General features: G+C 47.9%; 1 protein-coding gene across 2 annotated transcripts in view; it reads right to left on the reverse strand.

Moving 5' to 3' along the window:
* Positions 1-3,404: 3,404 nt before the first annotated feature.
* Positions 3,405-18,213, reverse strand: part of LOC137299606 (beta-1,4-galactosyltransferase 2-like) — a 54,341-nt gene continuing 39,532 nt past the window's right edge. The window contains exons 5-7 of one of the 2 annotated variants that reach the window (XM_067968476.1): positions 16,554-16,676; positions 8,161-8,265; positions 3,405-5,617 (exon numbers count right to left, since the gene is read on the reverse strand). In XM_067968476.1, the coding sequence (XP_067824577.1) occupies positions 5,611-5,617; positions 8,161-8,265; positions 16,554-16,676 (235 nt within the window). In that variant the 3' untranslated portion in view covers positions 3,405-5,610. Of the gene's footprint in view, positions 7,758-8,160; positions 8,266-16,553; positions 16,677-18,213 lie in introns of both variants that reach the window. The other variant, XM_067968475.1, reaches the window with a different exon arrangement.

Genomic DNA, 18,213 nt, shown 5'->3' on the forward strand with positions numbered 1-18,213 from the left:
TTGGTTGTGAAGAGCTTTGGGATGTCCTGAGGACATGAAAGGAAAATCTGGAAATTCTCCTATGGCCTTTTTGCATTTGCCTCATTTGGAGTGAGGCAACTAGCTAGATATGGAGACTGGACATCCAAGCATAAATTTCTTGATACATTTTTCCCAGTGAGGGCTGATTTCCCGATATATAATCCCTGGCAGGCAAGGGTACATATTATGAGTCCATGGGCGCTAAATCGGGCCATGTAGCGCCCGTTGTTTCGACACTACATGGCCTCTCCAACATCCAAGATGGCGTCTTGGCTGCGCACGCAAGTTTCCAGTGTGACGTGCACCGGACGCCATCTTGGTATAGGAGTGTGCGTGTGCGTGTGCAAATACCGGACGCCGGAAGCATGTAAAGTAAGGAGAAAATGGATACAATGTGCCGTGCTGATTTAAAGTGATAGACGCCATTTTGGGATTTAATGCTCAACTCAACACACAGTCGTAACCCCGACCATCTGAACGTGTCGTGGAGTGCCTGGAGGACCCCCACCAGCGCTATTTAAAGGGACCATGCAGGATTTTATAGGTTAGTGGCTGGATTATTGCTTCTGGCTGCTGATGCATTTGTATCTGTTTTTGGAGGTCTCCTATTCTTGTATACTAGGACTACGGGACATAGCCTAACATTTAGAGCCAGGACGTGTAGGAGTGAATTTAGGAAATGCTTCTACACGCAAAGGGTGGGAGAAGTTTGGAACGCTCTTCTGCAAACGGCAGTTGATGCTAGCTCAATTGTGAATTCTAAATCTGAGATTGATAGATTTCTGCGAACCAAGGGTATGAAGGGATATGGGGCTAAGGCGGGTATATGGAGTTAGGTCACAGGTCAACCATGATCTCACTGAATGGCGGAACAGGCTCGAAGGGCTAAATGCCACTGCCACTTGCTGCTTCCTGATATGCGCCACCTCCTCCTGCAAGAAAGCAGGTCGTGTGTCTGGGTGATGTGCCTGTCATGGTTGAATAGCTGCCAGTGTGTGTGTGGTCTGTGAGTTGTGGGTGGGCGGCTTGCAACAGTGGTAATGCGTAAGGGCGAGAGGAAGCATCTGATTGGAAGAGTTGAGTACTGACTGAAAGTGCTTGTTGGTATGTGAGTGATGGGAGGTGTAGTGCATGGAGCAGTGGATGCGGCCAGTGGTGCAGTTGGAAGGAGACGCCACTTGACAGTTGACCTCACTCACCTTGATCCCTCGTGTCAAAGCATTGAACTTCTTTCTGCACTGCATCCATATTCCTGGTGCTGTGCGCCTGGCATTGATTTCGTCCCCTACTGCCTCCCACTGCCTCTTGAGCATATGTCCGGAGGGCCTCTTGCACCCCCCACCCCCCCACCCCCTGCGGATATAGGATGTCCCTCCTTCTGTCCACCTCTTGCACCAAGGTTTCTAGTGCATCATCAGAGAACCTTGGTGCACGCAATCCCGCAGGCCTGGTACTAACTCAGATCGGCAGATTGGTGAGGTTTGGCATGCAGATTGGAAGATGTGGGATTTAGTACTGCACAACCTTTATTCAATGTTTTAACATAACTCATCAGTGTGCAAACATAGGGACAGGACCTGCATCTGTGTTTTGCGTGTGTGATGTCTGATCTCCTTTCAGACTCCGTGCAGACGGCAGACTGTTATTTGTAGCAAACAGCAGGTACCGTCTACCTTTAAGAGATTTTTAAGAGACAGCCTGCCTTTAAGAAATTGGGGCTGCCTCTGCCGGTGGAAAGTGCGAATTGCATTGAATCCTCGCGTCAACGCTGATTCGGAACGCTGCTTGCAGGTAAGCCCTCAGGTCTCACAAAAGTCCCGTCCTGCCTGCGCAGGGGCCATTGGATTGGGGGGGGGGGGTAATAGTGGATCGCGCTACCCCCGCCCAATAATAGGCCCTATCCAATTTTTTTTCTTCGCCCTCCCCCCATTTCTTTAATTTTCAATGAGTTGGCACCAGCTGCAAACATCAACTAGCCCCCACAAATGCCCACTCCCACATGCCCAGCGAAGTCATTCAACTCTCTCCGAGTCCCCAGCCTACTTAATTGCAGCTTTACATAGAAAAGACACAACTCATCAAATTTTAATTAAATTCACTTTGCAAATGTTTCCTTAACAAACTATAACACTGCAAAACACATAAGCAAAAAGAAACAATATTTTCATTGTTTATCAAAACACATGATTCACGCCCACTACAATGTGACCTCTTCTCCTTCCTCATTCTTCTCAATGGAAATCATTGAGGGGGGTCAGCGGAATATTCCACAGCCGTGGCCAACATGGGATAACTTCTCATCGGTACCCAAGCATTCTTGGTGTGTGTGTGTGTGTGTGTGTGTGGTCAGTGGGTGAGGACAGGATGGAGCTTGTTTTGTGATATCCCCCCCACCAGTGTTCAGAAGCCTACACTCATGGTCCAGGTCAACACATGAGGAATGGCCTCACGGCCCAGGGCAGCTGGGCCTCAGAACTCTGTAAATCGGCAAGAGCCAGCCCCTTCAGAAGAGGGGAGAAAATTGGACAAAAAAAAAAAAAGAGCTTTTCACCCCTCGCTCAACCACAAGAATGGAGAATTCAACACACAAAACAATCCAGATAATCTGCCAGCTTCGTCTTGGGGAGAAAGCTCAGGGCAGGGGGGTGTGGAGGGAGACACATTAGTAATTGTGCACAATATTTAAAATGGCCCCCTTGCGAGCTATTGGGGAGGACCAGGGTCATGAGTTTAAACTACGCGAGAGTAGGAATAGGCCGGGCGTTGGACGGTTCCTCTTTTCCCAGAGAGTAGTTTTAAAAAAATTTGTTCATGGGATGTGGGCGTCGCTGGCGAGGCCGGCATTTATTGCCCATCCCTAATCGCCCCTTGAGAAGGTGGTGGTGAGCCGCCTTCTTGAACCGCTGCAGTGCGTGTGGTGAAGGTTCTCCCACAGTGCTGTTAGGAAGGGTGTGAGTCTCTGGAATACATTGCCGGCTGGTGTGGTGGGTGCTAACTCTCTGCTCCAGTCAAGAACCAGTCCAATTCCCACTTGAAGGCAATGCAGAGATCGCATCGTACAGAAGGTAAGTGTCTTTACACGTGGTCCATGTGATCTCCTGGACTGGTTTCGATCGCCTGAGGGAGTCGGAGAGGAATTTTCCAGAGTATTTTTTCCCTCATTGCCCCTGGGTTTTTTTTTGCCTCTCCTAGGAGATTGCATGGTGGTTGGGGGGAGGGGCTGTATGAGGCGGAGGAGACTGGGGGAGGGAAGAAGTGTTTAGCCACGATTGTCTGCCCATCATGGTGTGGGACAGGCTTGATGGACCATCTGATCTTTTGTGTTCATATAACTGATGATTAGTACAACTCGTTTCTTGATACAATTAAAGTGGGACACTACGTAATAGTTACACGTTTCAAGTTTAATTCCAAAGAGAATACAGTAACAAGTGTTTTGAAGAATATTCTGCTGTATGTCGTGAAGAAAACTAGCTCATAACATTCCACCTCCCCTCCCTCCCCCAGCAGGGGGGCTCACATTGCCTCTCTTTCGTGCAATGCATTCTGCAAAGGATAACATAACTGTAGCCACTCTCTCGATGCTTTGGGTAGGGTTTGCAGAATAGGCTCGAGGGGCTGAATGACCTACCCCTGTTCCTATGAATGCATAGAGTGCGCCAACTATGTGGCTGTGGTGAGTTAGGCCGGAGGGTGGCAAACATTTCTGACCACGTGGGCAGGCTCATAGAAAGTAGGCTGCAGGACCTCGGATTCAAGCTCAAATTACCAGAGTAGACTGATGGGATGAAAGTCTACTGTGTTTGTTGGAAGGCCCCTATGTTAAATGGGTTTGGGCGCCCTCAATCCAATTCCAATTGGGCACAAAAACACCCTTAGTTTGGTATTAAATTGTCCATCTCGCACGAGACCACAGGACTGTACGGGATACGGAGGAAAGTCACACTGGTGCAGTAGGGAGGCATTCATAGAATCATAGAAAGGTTACAGCACGGAAGAAGGCCATTCGTCCCATCGAGTCCGCGCCGGCTGTACGCAAGAGCAATCCAGCTAGTCCCACTCCCCTGCCCTATCCCCGTAGCCCTGCAAACTTTTTCCTTTCAAGTGCTTATTCCCTTTTGAAGGCCAAGATTGAATCTGCCTCCACCACCCCTTCTGACGTTGGACTGGAGCAGGTTAATGGAAGGTTTACTCTGCGTCTAACTGAGCTCTACTTGACCTGATTATTTGATGCTCACACTGGATGCCTGAAATGGAAAGTGTTCTGCTCCCCAGTACTGACATCCTTCACCTTGCGCACAAAACTTATATAAAAGGAAAGTATGTCCAATCTTTTCTCTCTTCTGTGCTGAAGGTGCAGATTCTTGCTGGGGTACGGTTAATCCACAGGTGCTTTTTGGTTGGTGCCCAAGTTGCCATTCCATACATGACCACAGTCCAGATCCTCCTCTCACCCAATGTCCACTCACAGGGTCCAGATCCTCCTCTCACCCAATGTCCACTCACAGGGTCCAGATCCTCCTCTCACCCAATGTCCACTCACAGGGTCCAGATCCTCCTCTCACCCAATGTCCACTCACAGGGTCCAGTTCCTTCTCTCACCCAATGTCCACTCACAGGGTCCAGATCCTCCTCTCACCCAATGTCCACTCACAGGGTCCAGATCCTCCTCTCACCCAATGTCCACTCACAGGGTCCAGATCCTTCTCTCACCCAATGTCCACTCACAGGGTTCAGATCCTCCTCTCACCCAATGTCCACTCACAGGGTTCAGATCCTCCTCTCACCCAATGTCCACTCACAGGGTCCAGATCCTCCTCTCACCCAATGTCCACTCACAGGGTCCAGATCCTTCTCTCACCCAATGTCCACTCACAGGGTTCAGATCCTCCTCTCACCCAATGTCCACTCACAGGGTCCAGATCCTCCTCTCACCCAATGTCCACTCACAGGGTCCAGATCCTCCTCTCACCCAATGTCCACTCACAGGGTCCAGATCCTCCTCTCACCTAATGTCCACTCACAGGGTTCAGATCCTCCTCTCACTCAATGTCCACTCAGAGGGTCAAGCTCCTTCTCTCATCCAATGTCCACTCACAGGGTCAAGCGCCTTCTCTCATCCAATGTCCACTCACAGGGTTCAGATCCTCCTCTCATTGTCCACTCACAGGGTCAAGATCCTTCTCTCACCCATTGTCCACTCACAGGGTCTAGATCCCGCTCTCAACCAATGTCCACACACTCGCACTCCCCCAACAGGGGTCACTGCACAGCGATCAGGAGCAGGAAGCCTGGATGAACATTCCCTTCCCTAGCCCAGAGGCCAGTTGCAGTGGCCTCTAATGCTGCTGCCCCGGCTGAGGTCAGCTCACTCAGCACGGACTGGGTTCTCGATCCTGAGACCTTCCCCGGTCCGTGTGGCTCAGCTACTCCCTGCTTCAACCGGCTGAGGACTTGGGGGAGGGAGAGCCGAGAGAGAAAAGGGACAAACAGACGATGCTTCAGGAGTGGATGGTTACTCCAGCAGGGCACTGAGGGAGCCTGTCAGAGCAGGAGCAAAGTTGTACTGTCCTAGGCGGCTGAAATCCATCAGATTCTGGGCCCAACAAAATTACATAGAATTAAATCCAATAACAAGTCCATTAAAAAGATGAAGATATTTTTCCCATCCTCCACATCGTTCATGAAAGGATTACCTTAAAACCCCTGCGGTTTCAGCTCTATCACTGCGTGTTGTACAATTGAATAAATATCATTCCATTTCACAAATAATTTTAATTTAAACATTTTGCAGAGATCTTTGGTTCATTTACAGTTATCTACTTAAAACAAAGGTGACAAATAGAGCTTTACGATCCAAAAGTAACGTATCTCCCGCGATGTCGTCCTTGGTCGCCGTGCACTGCACGGAGGAGAATGAATGCAATTTCCCCATTGGTAATGGAGACTGGGATAGTATGAATGGCACTGCTCCAGGAAGGTTGGTGGACGATTTAGTTGAAAGATTAAACGCTGTTAATTTTTTTATTTGCCCAATTAAAGGGGCGCTGTCGTCATGAAAAAAAAATATTTTGCAAACTTCAAAAAAAAAAGTTTGGCGGGGGGGGGGGAGGGGGAGGAGCCAGAACAGAGGAGGATCATTTAAGTCAGAGGACACATGATTGTACGCATGATATAATTTACAGAATGTGTCGTAAACAAATGGAATAAAAAGGCAGTCAACACACTTTATAAAAACAATGTTCATTTAAAGGTGCAGCGTCACGCTCAACTGATGGCTCAGCGGTGAGAGACTGAGCTAGAAGATGAGGTACAGTCGCAGGTTTGATCCCTGGTCTGAGTGGAGTCGGTTGATCTCAGCCAGGTCTGCGTTACGCTAGCGGCAACTGAGGAAAACCCAACCAGGGTCCCCCACTCCCAATGCCCAACCAGTGATTCCCTATTGGAACGTCCACGTGTCGGGACATGTGAGTGAGGACGAGATCAGGGGTCAGCCACGGTGCCCCATCGTTGAATAGCACTGTCTTGGGCCTCACACGTTAAGGATGGGCACTTGGGTGAAGTACTAAAGTTTACCAGGTGCCCGTGGAACTGGACTGCAGCATCGAGGCAGCACATTCCAAGGGACGAAGACGGCCCAGAGTATCGGAGGCAGGAACGCCAATATGGTGGTGGCAACAGTCAAGGTCACTTTGGACAGTGCTGATGGGGGGGGGCGATCTCCATAGTGAAGAAACTGTCCAAACTGCAGGAGACATCTGCTCCCCACTGTCTGTTCATCTACAGGAATTATTGGCTTGGAAGCCAAAATAGTGGGCTGTTGCCGTGCAGAAATTATCTTGATTAACAAAAGAAAAACATAAAAGGATGTACCTGAGAGTTTATATGGATTCATAAGAGGAAAGGAAACCCTTCTCTTCGTCCCCCCCCCCAACCCCACCACCACCCTGTTAGACTTGGTTGGTGCAATCCCCTGAATCAGAATGGAGTATTAAACTGAAAAGGTGGGAGGTTTTTTTTTCCCCCCTGCAATAAAAAAATCTCCTAAACAACTTTTAATCAGCCAAATGTTTGATCCCTCTCATCCCCCTTTATGTCCAAAAGAGAGAAAAAGATTCAAAATGGAAGGCGGGCGGAATCAAGGCAAGATATCATTCTGAATCTGGTGGGGCGGGGGGTGTATATATTTATGTATGTGTATATGCTTATTGGTGTGTGTGCGTGCGTGTGTGTGTGTGTGTGTGTGTGTGTGTGTGGGTACGTGCGTGTGTACACGTGCGTGTGGTCATTCCGTTTTACTCGTGCATATTCACACTCTCGAGTCTTCTCATTACCCAAGTAGTGTTAGAAACTCTTCTGTGCCCAAGAGAAGGCTGAAGCAAATCAACTTCTATAGCCTCCCCTTCCCTGAGATTTACAGAAGGAAGAGACAGAATAGGAGACCATTCTCTTCAAAGTGAGGAGACTTCAGTCACAGAACCCCATACTGTGGGGTTTTTTTTTTCAAAATGTGCGAGCACCAGTCCTGAGCAGCAGCTGCACACATTTATTTGATTAGTTCCACTCCAGACGGAGGTACACGAGGCACAATTCCGGTTCTTTACGGGGGAGGTTTTCCAATATCTACCGTTACTTTGGTGAAAAGTTGGCTTTTTTCCATCTTGATGACTGAATAGTCAAGAGATTTGTATCCATCGTGATGCCTTGTATACTTCATCCGATTATAAATGACATAACTTGAAAGAGAGAGGAAGGATCGGATTTAAGACACCGATTTTGGAGTTATTCCTTTTGGACATGTTTTAGACCGTGCCACCCATTGATACGAATGGACGGTGAATCTAGCTAAAATGGTGTCCTGAACTTCAAGTTTCAAAACATACTTTTCTTTTACAAAATCTTTTTCTCCACCCACCCCCCTATCTCTGACAACCTCCTATCCCTCAATGCATTGCTTTTACAATCCTTGACCCCTTTTCGGTCTTGCCCCATCTTTCTTCAGCCTATGCCCTGCCTTACACCGTCCATTCTTCTACGTCTGCATTCTCCTCCTCTATCAGTGACTTAGATAATTTTTGACCTCCGCTATTGTTGCCCGGTGACCCTGGCGTGCAAATTGACAATTTTTGCCTCACTTACTTTCTCTCGTTGACCTCATTTCCTTTGTCTCTTTCATGCCGTATCATTTTGGTTCTTCCAACGTTGCGATTGGGTCGCTCAACGGTCATTCCATTCAACGTTACCCTACGAGATTTAGAGCAAAGGTACTTCTCAATACAAGGATCTGCTGAGTGTGATTTAAAGCCTCATCTTAATAGGACTTTGTGCCAAAATACATGCAGACCAAAAGATATGGTCTCAGCCCACCAGTAATTGGGCTGAGACCATATCAACAACAAGGTGCATTTTGTAGCACCTTTTAACGTAGAAAAACGGCCAAGGTGCTCAAACGTGGTGTAATCAGACACAAACGTACGCCAAGACAAAGGAGATATTACAAAGGGTGACCAAAAGCTTGGTCAAAGAGCTGGGTTTTACTGAGGGTCTTAAAGGAGGAGAGAGTGGTGGAGAGGCAGAGGGGTTTAAGGGAGGGAATTACAGAACCTGGGGCCTAGGTGGCTAAAGGCATGGCCACCAATGGTGGGGCAAACGGGAGGGGAGGATTCACAAGAGGCCAGAGTCAAGTGTATCTCACACTAGGATGGGACGAGGGAGAAAATCAGATGGCACCAGTCAGCCATTCTGGGAAACCTCTCGTGGACACAGGCGGAGAATGAATCAGCAACATCAACTTGCATTTATATAGCGCCTTTAACGTTGTAAAACATCTCAAAATGCTTTACAGGAGCGATTATCAAACAAAATTTCACACCGAGCCACATAAGGAGATATTAGCACTGGTGACCAAAAGCTTGGTCAAAGAGGTAGGTTTTAAGGAGAGTCTTAAAGGAGGAGAGAGAGGTGGAGAATTCCAGAGCTTAGGGCCTAGGCAGCTGAAAACACAGCCGCCAATGGTGGAGCGCAGAGATCTCGGAGGGCTGTAGGTGGTTACAGAGATAGGGAGGGGCGAGGCCATGGAGGGAGATATTACGGAGAATTCCGTCAGTCTGTAACTTCAGATATGATCTCGCTTCTCATTGGAAATGAATTCTTTCTTCTTCCTCATGCTCAGCAGCAACTATTGAGATTTTATCTTCATTGGGGATGAGGTGGCTGTATACACCCATGCAATTGTCTAAGTGATTCCTTCTATGTCGAGTCATATTCATTTTCTGCCTTATTTGGAGGGTGTTTTTTTTCCCCAAAAGTTTGCATAAGAGACAAAGATTTCGAAGCTGTTGTACCTTTCGAGTGAAGAAAGGGGTGGGGGTGCCCTGGGTTAATGCATTTGCTGGGAACAATGACTGGTCAAAGGTTTGAGTGAATTTTTCCGAGGGTCGTGCTATCGGGCGCCTTAGTGTTATCGAGGGGATTTTTATTTCTTTCCCCCCCATGGTTTAGGACGTCATACAAATTCCCTCAAACACAAACACACACCCAGTCATCGTTTATCCTCTCTTCTCTTGGCCAAGTTTTAATTTTTTTAGCAAAGGTCTCTCTATAACAAGTCAAAATCTCTCAACGTCTCCTTCTCCAATTCAACTTGCCCCAGGAAGGTAGAGCTGTGGAACTCCATTTCTCCCCAGTTCGTCTCTTACCCCTACAATTTGTACATACGGAGAAAGGAATAGAGGGATATGCCGATGGGGTTAGATGGAGTAGGGAGGGAGGAGGCTCGTGTGGAGCATAAACATTGGCATGGACCCGTCGGGCCGAATGGCCTGTTTCTGTGCTGCACATTCTCTGTAATTCACAAGCTTTTAAGATCTAAACCCCCACCCCCCCTCTCACCACTCCAATGGCCTAGTTGCTCGTCTTCCCGCCAACGGCCCAGTCTCCAGCTGATAGGACAGGAGACCTGCTCCAGGGTTCAGTCCTGCTATCCAGCCGCTAGGAAGCAGACTGTGGGGAGGGTCCTCAGTCTTCCCCCCCGCCCCCCCCAGCACATCGAAAACCTAGGATACTTTATTTATAACAGAGTCAATAATCAAATAACCTAATATTTTAATTTTTAAAAAAATAGAACGTCTATATTTTTAAGATCAGTTTAATGTATATTTATTATTTTTCCCAAAAATTAAAATGGAGGGAGTTTCGGTCTGGCATTCGCTTGACGTGTTCCCACGCGCTGGTCAGTCAGAGGGGTTAACAACTCATTGTATTTTGATGGAATATAATTTAATCTTTAAATTACACCAATACTTCAACAGCACCATTAAGATATAGACACGGACGGTTCTGTTTTCAGAGAGCTGGGACCGAAGACAATGACTTTGGTCTTCCCAATATTCAGTTGGAGGAAATTTTTGCTTATCCAGTACGGACAAGCAGTGGGACAAATCAAACACAGTGGAGGGGGGTCAAGGCAGGTGGTGGTGATGAGGCAGAGCTGGGTGTTGTCAACGTACATGTGGAACCTGACGTCGTGTTTACAGGCGATATCGTCAAGGGACAGCATGTAGATGAGAAATAGGAGGGGGCCAAGTGTAATGAAGTGTAGTTACTCTTGTAACGCAGTGAAATGCAGCAGCCAATTTCCACATAGCAAGGTCCCTCAAACAGCAATGAGATAATGAGCAGATAATCTGATTTTGGTTGACGTATAAACGTTGGCCAGTACTCCCCAGGAGAAACCCCCTTGCTCTTCTACGAATAGCACCATGTGATCTTTTACATCCACCCGAGAGGGCAGACGGGGCCTCGGTTTAACATCTCATCTGAAAGACGGCACCTCCGGCAGTGCAGCACTCCCTCAGTAATTCACTGGGACTGTCAGCTGAGATTTTGTGCTCAAGTCTCTGGAGTGGGACTTGAATCCACAACCTTCTGACTCAGAGGCGAGAGTGCTACCCACTGAGCCACAGCTGTCATCGTAATGAATAATAAGAACGATGCCCAAGAGAGATGTCCCTCTGTGGTCTCGGTGCGCCTGACACTTGCTTTGCCTTTGGAGGAAGCAGCTGCCTATATTTCTGCTCTCTCAGCCCCGGCCATGTGCATGGACTGGGAGATCTCCAGGTCCAGGATAGACCCTTGCGCCGGCTTTCAACAGATACTCCCTCTGACGGGGCACCTAACATGCAGGCCGAGAGGTAGAATGAGGCCCCAGGCTGGGAACTCCCCTTCCCACCTCATTTAAATGCGGGTGATGGGCCTGGGCCTACTACAGGTGCAGGCCCACACACGCTTGGTGGGGAAGCCCCAGGATATTGCGGGGCAGCACATGCAGGAAGGAACCATGACCAATAGATCTCCACCGAGTCCTCCCCCCCCCCCTGCACCTGGGGAACGCAGACTCCCCAGAGGACGATTTCCCCTCAAGTCTATGCCGGGGCACAGGCGGGCCAATGCGCTGTACACAAACCTGTAACATTTTCTGTCCTCTGGGGTAGCTGCCCCAAGGGACCAGGCCAGGAATTTGACCTCCACCCATCTCCTGAGTGACCTACAGAGCTCCTGGTCCTGGAGCCAGAGCTCTGCCTTGCTCCAAAACCAGATCCTGTGCCGCTAGGATTTGCAAGTGGGAATTTCCAGGCTCACCGCAGATCGGGAATTCCCGCCTGCAGCACAGAGTCCGCTCCCGGACTCGGGAAGGAGCTGCTGATGAGACTAGGCGGTAAGATCTTGGGAACAGTTCTGGTCTCCATATTATAAAAAGGATATAGAGGCCCTGGAGAAGGTGCAAAAAAAGATTCACAAGGATGATGCCAGGACTGAGAGGTTATACGTATCAGGAAAGAGTGAACGGGCCGGGGCTCTTTTCTCTGGAAAAGGGAAAGCTGAGGGGTGACCTGATGGAGGTCTTCAAGATTATGAAAGGTTTGATAAGGTAGACGTAGAGAAGATGTTTCCACTTGCACGTGAGCCCAGAACTCGGGGCCATAAATATAAGGTAGTCACTAACAAATCCAATCGGGAATTCAGGAGAAACTTCTTTAGCCAGAGAGTGGAATTCACTACCACAAGGAGTAGTTGAGGCGAATAGCATGGATGCATTTAAGGGGAAGCTACATAAGCACATGAGGGAGAAAGGAATAGAAAGATATGCTGATAGGGCGAGATGAAGTAAGGTGGGAGGAGGCTCGTGTGGAGCATGAACGCCAGCATGGACCAGTTGGGCCGAATGGCCTGTTTCTGTGCTGTACATTCTAGGTAATTCTATTGAACATCACCACCATGATTCCCTCCAAGTCGTACACACATCCCAACTTGAGACACATTCCTTCATCGTCACTGGGTCAGCATCCCAAAATACCCTAACGCCACCGTGGGAGCACCATTAGGGCACGGACAGCAGCGGCTCATGGAGAAGGCCTACCTTCTCAGGGCAATCTAGGGACGGGCAATAAACGCCGGCCTTGCCAGCAATGCCCACATTCCTGGAATGAATTAAAAAATGAAGGGGAATCCGTATCTTGTGTGAAGTGGGGAGGTTGTTGGGAGAGTTCCTCTGAGCAAAGGGTAAGTGAATTGAAGTGGGCCGGGGCGGGGCGGGGGGGGGGGGTAGAGGAAGAAGTTGGGGGACGTGAGTGACTGTTCCAGCAGCTTTCAGGGAGGTGAAGACCAGGTTGGGTCGTTCAATCATCGATAAACCCCAAATGTTGCGCATCTTTTTTTTTTTTGAAACCTTATTTAATATTTTTTTTTTTAACATCAAAGATCAATTGTGAAGTTAAAAATAGAATGTTTAAAATCAACTAGGATGTTAATCTTTCCCAGGCCCCCTCCTAGAAACTAATCCCACGGAGGCCTGCGGTGGGCGAAAAACACTCTGGAAACAAGCGGGTTAAAAATAAATTAAACTTGGAGCCTGCGGCCCTGACCTTTGACCTTTCGTTCAAACACACCGTGTTCGGCTCCCCTGAACTTCAGACGGTCGGCTGCTTTTGGTGCTCTGAGACGACCTGTTTCTCGGGCTATTTCTACCATCGCTTGTCATTTGTACCGTGACCGTTACGGCTATAAGCGGTGTGTTCGCGTTTAGGCCGCATGCGTACAGCTGCGCCATTTGAGCGAAGAAAACAAGAGCCAGGGGTTACCGACCCTTCGAGGATTGCCCTTGGAGCCTCCAGGAAATTGAAGATTAATCTCCCGGACGTTGCAACGAGCAAACTCCGGGAAAAAAAAATCATAAGGGCGTTAAAAAAACAAATGGTGTTTTTCTTCCCCCCCCAATTTTCTTTGTAATACTTTTATTAGTTATAAAGAAAATTGGAGATGGAGGTGAAGAAAAGTCTGTTTGATTGACAGTCAAGTACCATCCAATCGGGTAACAAAGAGCCTATTCTCTTTCCGATTGGCCACTGTGAGGATGGACGTGTCAGGCGATCGAAGGCTGGAGCGTGGCGTTTGGAGGCCATGTGATGAAACCTCCTGGAATAGGTCCAGCCAGAGTTGGCAACCCCCAAGGCGGATAAGCCCACGCAGCAGTCCAGGCAGAGGGATTATCCTCTGGTAGTTAACCCCCCCCCCCAAAACCGTGGAATATTATTTGCAATGGTGGGTTTTTGCATCGGAATTCCCAAAGTTGCTGCGTATCATCTTGGCGCTCGAAGCAGTTGGCTGCAGCAGGTATGGAGGCTCTCAATGAAACACTGGCTTTGTTCATGAAAGAAATTTTCATCCATAAAAGGCTACAGTGACCATAAACCACACAAGTGACCTTAAAGTGTGAAAGGCCCATATGGTCGGAGCCTATGATCATAAAAATCTGGTAAATATCACTGCAATTCACCTGCTACCTCGTGGTTTAATTATTTCTAGCGGTGTTTTCACGAGTCAGTGCTTTACACTGATTGGAGCTCCCCAAACGGTTGCTGAGTTGCCAAGTTTGAGTTCTGATCTTCAGGTGGTGAGGCCCACAGCCTGCTCCCAGACTAGAATTATAGAATAATACAGCACAGGAGACGGCCACTCGGCCCATCGTGCCTGTGCCGGCTCTTTGAAGGAGCTATCCAATTAGCCCCACTCCCCCTTGCTCTTTCCCCGTAGCCCTAATGCCACTGCAGTGGGTGACATACAAGAGGAGGCTGAAGAAGACACCCCATCTCATTTTTTCATCTGCCTGCCATGGGGAAAAGTACCTGGTCCCCACCCAGCTTCTCCTCACAGCAGCGTGACCGAGATAGGGAACTCAACCGACTGTGGCAGAAAGAAAAATTGGGCTCAATTTTAAACTTAAATTGCAGGTTGGCGGGGTGGGGGGGCTGTGAAAATTGCAAAAATGCAGAGCGGGTTCAGAAGCCGGCTCCAACCCGCCGACTTCCGAGTTTCCCACAGACGCACCTGTGTGGGCGCAGGCTTCCCGAATCTGGAAGTCTCGCCAGCAATTAAAGCCGGCGGGATGATAGTTAAAGAACCAAATGTACCTCATTTAGGTGCTTAAGGTACTTGTGACATTTTAGGTAGTTAGAATGATTTTTTAAACTTACCTGGGCGGCTTTCCCACGGCTTCCGATTGGGCCGGGTCAGGCAAAAATAAACAAAATAAATTAAATTTAAAAAACCACTGCAGAAAGTCAAAACACAAAAATCAACCTAACTTTCCACCCTGCTCCGATCTTCCCCTCTCCCCCTCCACCGATGTCTCCCTCTCCGATCTTCCCCTCTCTCTCCACCCCCCCCCCCATCTTCCGTTCCAGCACCGGATGACGTCGTGTGCTCTCTCTTTCTCTCTTTCCCTTCCCTTCCCTTCCCTTCCCTCCCTCCCTCCCTCCCTCCCTCCCTCCCGCCGGCATTGCAGCTCCTGTCGGCAGCCCACCTGTCAATCAGGGGCTGCCGGGCGCGAAACCCGGAAAGAACTTTAATCACCAATTACATTGCGACCGCATCGGAAACGCTAAGTTTTTTTCTTAAAATTCGGGTTTGCCTCACGCACCTTCACCACCATTTCAAAATTGAGCCCATCGTGTCTATATCCAAGGCACCTTGCATTGGCATTAATTTTCCCTGTCCAAGAATCCTTTTTTGAATGGTCAGTTGGGAGAAAAGCAAATGAAAAGAACAAATTTTGTGGGAGCAACCGGAGCGATTTCCATTTAACAAGGCCGCGAATAGCTGGGAAGTCGAAACTGCTGCCTCCTCCCTCGATCCGTCAACTCAGTCCCTCTATGTATATTTCTTGCTCACTGGTTTGTCTTGTTTTAATGTTGTGGGCCTGGAGGTTTGGAAAGGGCTGTTTTTAAGCTCTGTTGCCTTATTGGTGGATACTAGAACGCCAAAATCTGTTAGTACCAGCATCGTGAAACACCCGCAGGGAATAAGGATTTAAACTTTGACCCCTGAGGCTTTGTGGTTCAAAGACATGAGTTTGGACACCCTCGTGGTGTAAAGGCGTGACTTTAGTGGAATTTCAAAGATCGTGTGGTCGTGAGACAGATTTCTGACAGTGATACCTTACTTTAGAACATGATTCAAATTCCCTACCTTAGCACGTAATATCATTGTCAAAGGAGGAAAGAAAGATGATGAAAAGAAAGAACTTGTATTTATATAAACATCTTTCATGATCTCAGGATGTTCCGAAGAGCTTCACAGTCAATTAAGTATTTTTTTTTTGAAGTGCAGTCGCTGTTGTAAAGTAGGGAAACGCGGCAGCCAATTTGTGCACAGCAAGATCCCATAAACAGCCATGAGATAAATACAACGGGTCATTCTCTGTCTTTCTCTTCCTTTCAGATGTTTCTCTCTCTCTCTCTCTGTCTGTCTGTCTGTCTTTTGTTCTGGCCGTTTGTATACTCGGTGGTCCTGTAGGTAACATCTCTCTGTCTGAACACTTTGATTGCCTTGACAACGGGCAGTTGGAAAGATTATCTGTAATCACCAGGTATTGTTCTCTGACTACAAATGCGGTAACCTTCCATGGAATCCCACACTCACCTGACAAAGGAGAAAGCCTCCGAAAGCTTGTGATTTTCAAATAAAACAGTTGGACTATAACCTGGTGTTGTAAGATTCCTTACATGAGATAAATGAACAGATAGTCTGTTTTTGGTGATGTTGGTTGAGGGATAAATATCGATCAGGACACCGCAGAGAACTCCCCTGCACTTCTTCGAAATGGCGCAGTGGGATCTTTTACGTAAACCTGAGCGGGCAGACCGGGCTTCGGTTTAATGTCTCATCTGAAAGACGGCACCTCAGACAGTGCAGCACTCCCTCGGTACTGCACTGGGGTACTACCACTGAACCACTTAAGTAAGGTCATTGAGGGTTCCCGGAACTCTGAAAGAGCCGGACAGCCATTTCCCAAAGTTAGTAGTCAGAATGAGTCAAAACTCTAAATTATAAAAAATAGGCAAGAATTAGATGACATTACTCAAAGCAAAAAAAAAAGAGTACATGAACATGGAAGATCATCGGACGTACATCCTCCTGATTTTGGTGCTTTTTAAAAAAAAACACACCTATTTCATTCATGCAGTAGATTTTACCTCTTGTATGTGTCGTCATCTTCAGTACCCCAGCCCCAGTAACTGTTTGAGAAACCATTTATTTTCAAGTACTGGTCCTTTGTGAAAGCCACGACTCCTCCAAAATACCCTGTGTACGGCAACCTGGATTAAAAAGAGAGAGAGAGAGAGAGAGGGAGGGGAAAAATGATAATGTGCATAATTTGTGCACAACCTCCAGTGAAACAAGGCAGAGTCCAGTCAGAGCATTTGTAAGTCTGTCTGCCGACTGAAATTGTTCGTGATTAACGAGTGGGCCAAGAGCGGTGAAAGATTAGATACATTGTACTATTGAGCAGTAGACTCGCACTCTTTATCCCCCCAAAGGAAGAGCTCCTGATCACAGGAAAGTGCAGCAACGACTTAAAAAACTTGTATTTATAAAGCACCTCTGACGACCTCAGGACGTCCCAAAGTGTTTCACAGTCAATAAAATAGTTTTTGAAGTGTAGTCACTGTTGTAATGTAGGAAACGCGGCAGCCACTTTGCGCACAGCAAGGGCCCACAAACAGATAACGGCCAGATAATCTGTTTTAGTGATGTTGGTCGAGGGATAAATATTGGCCCCAGGACACTGGGGAGAACTTTCCTGCTCTTCTTCAAAATAGTGTCATGGGATCTTTTACGTCCACCTGAGAGGGCAGACTGGGCCTCGGTTTAACGTTTCATCCAAAAGACAGCACCTCCGACAGTGCAGCACTCCCTCAGTATTGCACTGGGAGTGTCATTTTTGTGCTCATATGTCTGGAGTGGGACTTGAACCCACAACCTTCTGACTCAGAGGCGAGAGTGCTACAGAACAGTTGCTATACTTTGAAGTAATTAATTATATATGAAGCGCTTTTAGATGTTTGAGAGATGTGATATGGTACCCTATAAATGGAAGTCAGTCTTTCCTTCATGTCAAGGCACCTCCCTAAAGAAAGGAAGGGTCATAACACACATGAACACAGCCGGCAACTAAGGATCGGACGAGAAAGAGGGGGAGAAACAGGAACATGCGCCTAGAAGAAGTAAAAGCTTTGAAAATGGAAGATGCAGAGTTTACATTTAACTACTCTTCGCAGAGAGTACTGAAAGAGGCGAGGGGCCTCACCCCTCCCTATCTCTGTAACCTCCTCCAGCCCGACAACCCTCCGAGATCTCTGCGCTCCTCCAATTCTGGCCTCTTTTGCATCCCCAATTTTAATCGCTCCACCATTGGCAGCCGTGCCTTCAGCTGCCTAGGCCCTAAGCTCTGGAACTCCCTCCCTAAACCTCTCCTCCTTTAAGACACTCCTTAAAACCTACCTCTTTGACCAAGCTTTTGGTCACCTGTCCTAAAAGCTCCTTATGTGGCTCAGTGTCAAATTTTGTTTGATAATCGCTCCTGTGAAGCACCTCGGGACGTTTTACTACGTTAAAGGTGCTATATAAATGCAAGTTTTGCCGTATGGAATGGACTGTCCAGCAAGCAGGATTATGTGTACAAATAACAGACAGCGTTGGGTAGATATTTGAGGGAGCGGGCGATAGCGAGGGATCAGTTTTAGTCTATTCTTTCCTAGGCCCATGATCAGAACCCTCGCCCATTCTCTTGGGCAGCAGATGGTACAGTGTAGGTTGAACTGGCACTGGTGGGAGGTTAGAAAAGTGATCGGC

The sequence above is a fragment of the Heptranchias perlo genome, chromosome 29, assembly GCF_035084215.1.
Source record: "Heptranchias perlo isolate sHepPer1 chromosome 29, sHepPer1.hap1, whole genome shotgun sequence".
NCBI lineage: Eukaryota > Metazoa > Chordata > Chondrichthyes > Hexanchiformes > Hexanchidae > Heptranchias > Heptranchias perlo.